Source organism: Orbicella faveolata, unplaced genomic scaffold (genome assembly GCF_042242905.1).
Source record: "Orbicella faveolata isolate gen_17 unplaced genomic scaffold, um_ofav_v1 contig_13, whole genome shotgun sequence".
Classification (NCBI taxonomy): Eukaryota; Metazoa; Cnidaria; class Anthozoa; order Scleractinia; family Merulinidae; genus Orbicella; species Orbicella faveolata.
In genome coordinates, this window is record NW_028301540.1 from 13,339,974 (window position 1) to 13,349,653 (window position 9,680).

Here is a 9,680-nt window from a genome sequence, read left to right on the forward strand (position 1 = left end):
GGCTCGGCCATGGCAGAAGGCAGTCAAAAGAGGAATACGGACCAAACCTGGGGCCTGCTTCTTGAAGGTCACGCAAAGTTTCCGCACCCGGGAAGCCATAGCAAAAGGTTAAATCTTATGATTACAGAGCTGTTTTATCCATATATTCGTAACATGAACAGAGGTTCCCTTCATACAAGATGTTTCAGGCGTACACACCCCTCTGCATGGTTTTAAATACAGATTATTAACTAAAAGTGGCTTTATGTGCCCGGAAAGTTTCCGGGGCTTTCGAGAAATGGGCCCCTGGTGGCCAAGGTTCCCCAAAATGGCTTGAATTGGCAAGTAAAGCGTTGACTGGGAAGCACAGTTAGGTTGTTTTCTGCTTTTTTTGTAACTTCTCATGATCTTGATCAAAATAATAAATGAAGACAATGACTACGTTCAGAAATTCAGTTGCCTACATTTTTATTCATCTGAAATGGGCCTTCTGACGGTATTTATTTTACAGTATCAAACAACACTTACATCGTGTCCAACCACTCACTTCTTATTTACAACTGGATACCTAAATATATTTTACACTTAGTGCACAGTTCAATTCTGATGACGGTCAGCTGATACTGACGCCATGCATCGCCAGATTGTGACTAACAATACTGTTGTTCATAACGTAGAAAAGAATGAAGTCGTTTATCTGAGTAGAAATTATAGCAACCTTGTGTTGGTAGATCAGTCAGGACTGTCTAGTTTTTATGTACTTGTCCGTAAATGTATCCACTTCCTAGGAGAACAATTGAAAGAAAATTAATTTTGGTCCAATATTATGTTCACTTATGTTCCATGACTGGAAATCTCAGTAAACATTGTATAAATGTGTTTGTGCTAACTTGTTTGTGCTCAGTTGGTGTCTGTTGGCTTCAAAGCTTTTTACCCTTGTAAAATAGGTACTGGGATCCCGCCAAATTTCCTGGCTTTTGCTGGGATCCCACCGTGGTGCCCCGTTTTCTTGACAGGATTCATGGTAGGATCCCGGCGAGATTTTGGCCGCTGGGATTTTTGCTTTCCGGCGAGAATCTTTGCGAGATTCGCGCCAGGATCCCGGTGAGATTTTGGCCACCATGAATTTTGCGTTCTGGCGAGAATCTTGCCAGGATCCCACTGGGAATAAAAATCCTGGTGGCCAAAATTTCGCTGGGATCTTGGCGGGATTCCCACCAAGATCATGGCGGGATCCCACCAAGGTCCTGGTCCTTATTTTACAAGGGAAAGGGCAACTGGATTTCAGAATTTTTTCCTGCTCTGACAATCATTCAAATTCAAACAGTCATCAAATAAGCGAAGAATCGCTCAGACAAGTCAAGAGTGTTTTAAATTTCTCTCTGAGTGACCCCAGGGGCTTGGGAGGTACTTTTTTGTATACTCTATAGAGCCTTTGTCCAAAATGGGAACCTTTATCCAGCTACTGTAGAGGCAAAGGTATAACAAACATGGGAGATTTCACAATAAATGTACTGAAGGTAAGGAAAACTGGCATTAAGGCATTTAAATGGGCCATTCAAAATATCTCAAACAAATGCACCTAATAGCTGAGTCAAAAAAAAAATTAGACAATTGATAAATTATGACAGGGTTGCTCTAGTGGACAATTTGGGGAAAAGATGCAGTAATTTTACTGTAAGTATAGGTGGCACTACCATTTTCTACGCAATAAGTTAAATCTTTCCTGTCAAAAATGTGTTAAAGGGTAACGGTTTTGAACTTAGGATAGAGTCTCTCTATATAAAAACTCTTTGAGTACCCCCCTCCCACCCCCCTAAATTAACCTTTGACATCCTGTTCCAACTTTTTTACCTGTCCATTGTTTTTTTAGTTTTCTTTTTCTTTTTCACATGAGAACAAAGTTAGTTTTCTACCTCAATTAAGAGACATGAACTTCTTACAATAGCAGGGGTAGACATACCTGACGGCCTGGCAGACATTTTCCAAATGCTTGCAGCAGGAGGTTTTCTTTTGTGACAGCAGTGGTGTAATCCAATGGCGAAAGCTTTCCGTCATGATCAAAGTCCTGAATCAGAATAAACTAAATTATATGAGAATATGTAACTTGTTTCACACAAAAGTATTCATTGCCCACATTAAGCAATGCTTGCATTGAGCAGGGTAATATACCAGTATAAAGTGAAACTAAATATAAATAATTATAAATTATTTATGAGCTTTTTGTTGGGGCAAACAAAACTGTTCAAAATAAGCAAGTGCCCTAGTGCAGGTTTCATTTTACAAGTCTAACAATAATTTAACCAAATGATATGTAGACTAAAAATTCACCATTTTCTTTATGACTATCTCAACAAGTTCTTTCACATTTTCCTCTGCATCTTCTTCTGTGGATGACTATGGGGAAAGAACAAACAGATCCCATCTTAGTCACACTTACATATATTGATGCTGTAAATTACCTCACTCACAAAATCCTAATCACCCATTGCAATTGCAGATAGTATTAGGTCTATTAGAGCTATGGCTGTACTGCAAAATATTGTAAGTTTTAAAATGGCATTAATGATCCTCTTTCAAGGCTTGGTCTGAGCTTCCACTAACGATACTACATTTAGGAAATAACACACTGGCTGTGGGTAAAATTTGGGTGGCAGGGAAGGACGACTGGGGAGTAGGGGCCCAGGAAGGGGGCCCTCCTGGGGGAGTACAGATCGAGTGGTACCGAGGGTAGCCACCCTGGAATAAAAGTTCTAGACCTGCCTCCAGGGGTGAGGCCCATATCCCACAGTCCTGGGGGGAGTACAGATCAGGTGGTACCGGGGGTAGCCACCTTGGAATAGGTAATTTCTCCGAACCTGTCTCCAGTGGGCTAGAGCCTTACTGTGGGGTAAAGTGCAGCTAATGGGTGCGCAGAAGAAAAATCAGTGGCGAAGGATCGGCACAAGTGAGAAGACTGAATACAACGAGGAGCGTGTGCTTGACTAGAGGTCAGGGGCATGAGGTGGACATGTGAGAGACATGACTGGAACCATTGATACACTGTCTTTTACAGATGTAGATAACAGTGGCTTTACTTAGGAAATGAAAGGTTTGTTGTGATATCCAAAGGGGGTGATTGTTTTCAACTGGGAATCCCTGATGGACTTTGAGATCAGGAATTGGTGGCATGTTACCTATGTTACTGGGATTTACTTATGAGCATGACACGAAGTTCATAGTGTTACATGTCTCTGAAATAAAGTGTTACAATGCAGAATGTGTGTGCCTGACTTTGAGATATTGTCTCTCAGGTCTCATTAACATCAGTTTATGGATGCCATAAACTTAAACTTGAAATTAATATTGAAATCATAAATTTCCATCCAAACCCTCTCAATTTTTTAGCTCTTATTTCTTTAGTAAAAACCCTGGATCTTTGAGGATCTTACAACACCTTTTGTAGGACCTGCATTATTGTACTAAATAAATTAAAAGTTCTTTTAAGATAAGCTTAGGATCTTCCAAAGATCATCCTCAAAAGATCTTACAAGTACTCATCTTGGAATGAACATCTTTGCAAGAATCCTCCATAATTGGAGATCTTGGCAAGACGGTTGAGTAAAATCATTGAAGATCCTTTACAGTCCTTACAAAGTTAAGGATCTTGGTCAAGGTCTTTAAAGATGCTGTCAAAAATCAAAAAAGATCCTGAAGATTCTTGACCAAGATCTTTGAGGATGTTGTCTAAATTCTTCAATAATACAAGAGGCTTGGCAATTCTCCAGTTACCATTTTCTTTTAGTTTGATCACTAATGAAATCAAATGATAACCATACTTTAATTATTTCTAGTCGAAGCTGCCCTTTAAGCTCTTAACATGTTCCATGTACAAGCTATAAATAGCATCTGATAGATAAGCAATTAATATTAACTTACCTTGACCATGCAGTCTTTTAGCATGTGATGGATTTCTTCCCTTAGTATATAACCATTACCATTGAGGTCATAAACGTTAAAGCAAACTAAACGAAGGAAAAATAACAAATTAAAGATTGTCAGACTAGAGTTAGTAAACCCTTGTCCGGGAAAAAAATATCATCTTAAACCACTGTTCAAAGATAATTGCCTAACTGGTGTTGGTGAAACACTATCAGTCGGTCAGTCAGTCTGTCTGTCAGTCTGTCTGTCTGTCTATCTGTCTGTCAGTCTGTCTGTCAGTCTGCATGCCCATCTGTATGTTTGTCTGTCAGTACATGTATGTTTGTATGTCTACCTTCTGTCAGTCTGTCCGTCTACCTGTCTGTGTCAGTAAGTCTGTCTGTCTGTCTGTCTGTCTGTCAGTCAGTCTCTCTGTCTGTCTCTCTGTCCATTCATTCATCTGTCCATCCTCCCTTCCTTCCCTTCATCTCTTTCTTCCCTCCCCTCCTTCTTTCCTTTTTTCTTCAACTGGATTCAAACCATTGGTGTGGACTCTTACTCAATATCTTTGCAGAGAGTATAATTTGCAGATAATTATTGAATGTATAGTTTCCTTGCATTCCAGTGTACAAAACTGGCAATAATCATGCTAAACTTATAAATTATTCACAAATATTCCAAGTAAAACTACGTGAAATAAATTGTGTATTTTTATAAATAATAGTAGTATGTCTACACATGTTTTGTTTCAATCAATGAAATCAGTGGTAATTCACTGGTAGAAAAGAATGTTTCCATAAAAAGACACTAGAGAGTTAAAATTACCAGTATCTATTTGCACTTAAACCCAGACAATCTACTCCTGCCAGCTAAGTATGTTTCAACAAACAGTAATTATATCATTATCTTAAATCAAGTACTCACAATCCATTTTTTCTTTATTTGTTCCCCTAAGAAACTTTGAAAAGCCACAAACCCATTCCTTCATATTAATATTGCTGTCATTATCTTCATCAAACACTTTGAACACTGTCAACAAAAAGAGACATTTTTATTCAGCTATATTAAACTATAATTGTTGTCATAGTAACTACTGACACTCACTTTGCAGCACATGCTTGACTAAATTAAAACAGAAATGACTCAGTGCTATTGTTGCTAGAATAATACTGATCAATTATGTGAGCTAATTACTAGACTCCTTTCTAGATATAAAATAACACTTCTAGTGATTTTACTGTGAGTAGTGCAGTTTTCTTATCAATGTGACTTCCATGCTAAATTGTTAACTGGTCAAAAATAGACTAAGACCCTTCTGCCTGATCCCATCGGTGAAAGTAATGTATGTGTATAGTTGTCATGTCTAGATTCATATTTTAATAGTATTGTACTAAATAAATTATATTGAACTTTTTATAAATCAATTATTTAAATTCAGTGCAATTACATTAGCTGATACTGGTAACTTGTCTTCAGCTTGACTGGCTCTTAGTGTTTGTTTGTTGCTTCTGACATCTTTTTTGCATGATCACAGTTTATCTTCAAACAATAGCATAATCTGTTTCATTTATTTTGAAAGCTGTAAACATAAATGATCAGCTGCTGTGATACCACTGGTGGATCCAGACCTTGAGCTAGGTGGGTGGGAGGAGGGGGGTTGGGTTTGGGGGTTTGCTTGCCCTGCCGACTATTGTTCCTTCTGCTATTTTTTTTACCCAAAATAGGGAGGGCCGGTACAGCTCAACCCATTTAAGACCAGCATGCCACCCATAATAGGAAAATAGAGGTTAATAAATCACATGTATAGCTTGTCCTAGAAGGAGACACTTAATGTTAATATATCAAGAACTAACCTCTGTCCATGAGAATGTCTTCTGTCAGTCCAAAATTGTAATACAATATATCTCTAAATGTGCCCCTGTCAATCTTTTCGTGCTTGGCATGGTCTTCAAACATTCTTAACAAGCTTGCTACCTCATCTTTTGTGACTGAAATTAAAATTGAAATTACCTTGATCAGTTTTCACAACAGCCCAAATGAGAGGTAATGATTTGTAACACTGAACAAAAAACAGGTTTACTGTGCTGTTCAAAATCAAGCAATCGAAACTGTAACCATTGCCTTTTTCACTGCCACTAATTAATCATACCTATGATAACAAATTGAAGATCAATACAGTATGTACCTTGAAAAAAAGGATGAGCAACGCACAAATTGTGCTGGGAACTGTGACTCAGCAGACTTCTTAACTAATATCGCATTCCCATTTCCATCACCAACAACTAACCATAAACAGCCAACCTGCTGACCGCTATTCAGGCTAACCTGAGTGATATTCAGGCTAACCAGAGCACTCTATAGGCCTGTCTAAAATGTAGTATGCAGCTTGCAAATGTTAAACAGCACAAGTGCCACATGCACCAAGCCATCCTTTAACCCCATGACAGAGAAATTAAAGCATTTTACAATCATAATGGAAGGGTAATAGGATAAAAGGATTTATATCCCTGTTAATCTGTTTCACATTTTGAATTCGATAACGTTATGACATGTGTTTGCTATATATTGGGGTAGATTTTTAGTTTTGCATTGGGCTTCGTGTTAATTTTTTATTGTGAATTGCATTTTACTGGCCCAGAGTTCCTTTCCATCCTGGATACTTTGAACTTAATTCACCAGGCTGAAGTTCAATGTTGTTCATTATGCCAGGAATTTTTCTTATAAAGAAATTCATTGAACCAATAGTTCCACTACACCATTTCAAAGTTTTGAAGATTCGGTAGGGCACAACATGCAGCTTCTGCATACGACTTTACGAGCCAATTAATCAAGTTGGGCACGCATTTTGAGCTTCATCGTGCATTTCTACCAACTTCCGTGGAGAAATCTATAAGAACAATTATCACTGTAAACAGTAAAAGAAATGGAAGAGAAATCGGCAGTCTTCTCTCCGCCTCCAAAGGAGACAATTTTAAGCTTATTATAAGCTTACATCACACAGCTACTGTACACCATGTGAACCAAATTATCGGCTGTCATGTTCTCGAACTTGTGATCGAAAACTTCAACTGATCGATTTAAAAGAGAACTTTTAGGAAGACAATTCAAACAAACGAGGCAGTAATGCAAAAAATACCACGAAGCTCCCATAAACATTGATATAGATGAGCTCGAATCATCGATCGATGTTGGTGTTTCGAAAAATGGCGCGAGCAATCGAAGTCAGAGATGACGCGAAACAAAAGTCGCTTGTAATACTTACAGTGCGTCTCTTTGAATAGTTCTTCAGCTTTCTTGTCCAGATTTCTTCTTGCCGTGATGCTTGCCATTTCTCTGCGTTTAAGATGTTTTACAACCCAACAACAACCTACTTTCTTTACTATTGAAGAAGGGGTCAAAGTGGTTGCTATGTATTTGTGACGTACCTAGGGCCCAGACCTCACGCAGTTGCCAAACTATGACCCAGTTCTTTCCCATTTCCTAATAATTCTTCGGTTGTGAAAAATTTTCGAAAAGTTAAGGTGGCTCTTAACATTCTTCACAGTTTTTTTTTTTTTAATTTTGTAGAAAAATTGCATCTTATCATGCTTATCACGATTCGATAACTCAAAATGGGGGTCACCAAACTCGTTTTTGAATTGTAAGCGCTTAAAGCTAAAATCAAGGGTGTTTTTAACAGGTTATATCATTGCTATGGTGACCTGTTATTATAAAAAGAATGACCGCAACTGGTTAACTGATAATTGGGCATTACTGTGTTACCATTCTTGTAACATCACTGGATAAACAGAGGTAGCATTCATACTTCAAAGTATTGCTGTTAGCAGCGTGCTGGACACTGTTGCCAGCCTAGACGGAGAGACTATTCAGTTTAAATAGAAATCAAGAGCGAATAATCGAATTACTCAATCATTTTTTTTTCAAAATAACGATTTCCAATCACTTCGTTACATATTAAAAGAAATCAGATAAGCTTCACATAATTTAGTAAAATGGCGTGCGCGTTGAATTCGTGTTTTAAACATGTAGCCGTTACCACAGGCTGCCCAAGCTCACGATGCGAACGTTCAGCGCGTGAAACGTGACATATTTACCGCCGACATCTACAATTACATAACCACCGAGTTTTGTTACGCGAAACGTGACCTTCGCCTTGCAGCATATGGTGGTGTTGTGTTACAACGGTTTGAATTTATGAAGGTTTGTATGGGGAAAAACGGTAATCGACATTAGAGCTGAAATTTTGATATTTTTGCAATAAAAATGACTTACCTCAATGCCTTGTTGTCTTTTCTATTGTCATCTCGCTTCTCAGCTCGATCCGAAGCCTCTTAACCGAGTTATCGCTTTTTGGTTTTCCTCTACTAAGAAAGAGTAAAGGCTACATACTCGATTCTGGACTGACCCCCGCTCGAAGCGAAAAAAAACAACACTGAAATCCCGCCAGCCGCCCCAATTCCTCCGCAGAATTATAGTACAGGGTTAAGCGCTCCCTTTTAGTTAAATCCCAAGTCAAGTCAAGGTTGCAGTCTACTCCGTTGAAAACAAAAAGGAAAACTTCTCTGTATCATCAAACATTTTATTTGTACATCCGATTTTCAAATTAATCTGGTTTGAAGAGCTCCACGGTTTTCGTGACGGATTAGTGTGGACGGTTGGCCTAACGTAGAAACAAAGCTGCTTTTTAAAATTTCTCCGGCCTAGTGTGGAAAATTACCTATCCACCCATCCCGTCGGTCCGTCTGTCTGTCAGTCTATCTATCCACAGGCGTTTTAATATTTCTTTCATCCACTAGGGACCCGGCCTGCAAAGCAGGTTTAGGCCAGGATGCACTGCGCGCTGTGAGCATTGGAAACGATATGGAATCCTCGCTATCATGTAAGCCAAAGCAAAAACAAAAGCGCGAAAAGCATAATGGTCAAAATTGGACGCGTACTGATTTCTGGGAAATGATACCCTGCGCCAGACCAGTGAACGCGTTTTTATTTTACCCAATTCCTGACTAAGATGTTCGAAAAGCATACCCTGTCTAGTACGTGGTAGGTCCCATTTTTTTTTTTTTTTTTTCTGTTCTGTGTTTTATTCAGCTTGGCATGTGCGATTCAACCGGAAGTCCGGGGATTGCTCGTGCGAGAATATTTAACACTTAAGAATTGGTTCATGCTTAGCGTGCGTATATCAAGTTATGGAGGCACGCGGGAAGTTCGCAGAGCACGAAAGAAGCGTAAGAGTTGCATCCATAACTCGATATACGCACAGCTAACTGCATGAACCAATTCTTTTATAACATGGCGACAACAACTTGGGCGCTAAAAACATGTTTTATTTGTGATTGACTACGATTAGTTCTCACGATGCGCGGTGAAGGAAAACAAAGGTCATTAGGATCCTAACACGCCACAATCAGTTGAGCAACAGTTGAACAAAAACGCTTAACCTGGTTTCTAAACTTGTCAATGGGAAATTCGCTTCTTCGAATTAATAGACCCTTTGCAGCTGGGGTCACGTGACCAAATTTTTCCTAAAAAAATGTTGTATTATGGGCTATAACTAAAAGAATGCCAGAAATAGAAAGAGCGCATCGAAAATACCAAAATGGCCAAGTTTGAGGCCCCAGGAAAAAACGAGTAAGTTTATACCATAGTTTGAATTTTCGGAAAATTTAGAGGATTCGTATGGAAAATGTTGCTGGAGAGCAAGGTCTTGCTCTCCAGCAACATTTTCCCATACAAATCTTCTTATTTTTTCAAAAATTCAGACCATCATAAAATCTCATTCTCTGATGATGGGGGCCTCAAAC

General features: G+C 38.8%; 1 protein-coding gene across 1 annotated transcript; it reads right to left on the minus strand.

The window, feature by feature from the left end:
* Window positions 1–430: 430 nt before the first annotated feature.
* On the minus strand, window positions 431–7,295 carry LOC110057015 (calaxin-like). Its single transcript, XM_089284685.1, has 7 exons — window positions 7,142–7,295; window positions 5,733–5,867; window positions 4,804–4,908; window positions 3,898–3,983; window positions 2,311–2,376; window positions 1,943–2,047; window positions 431–763 (listed from the first exon to the last, which is right to left on the minus strand). The coding sequence occupies exons 1-7, from the start codon at window positions 7,206–7,208 to the stop codon at window positions 716–718; spliced, it is 612 nt and encodes a 203-aa protein (XP_089140811.1). The 5' UTR covers window positions 7,209–7,295; the 3' UTR covers window positions 431–715.
* Between the last annotated feature and the right edge of the window lie 2,385 nt (window positions 7,296–9,680).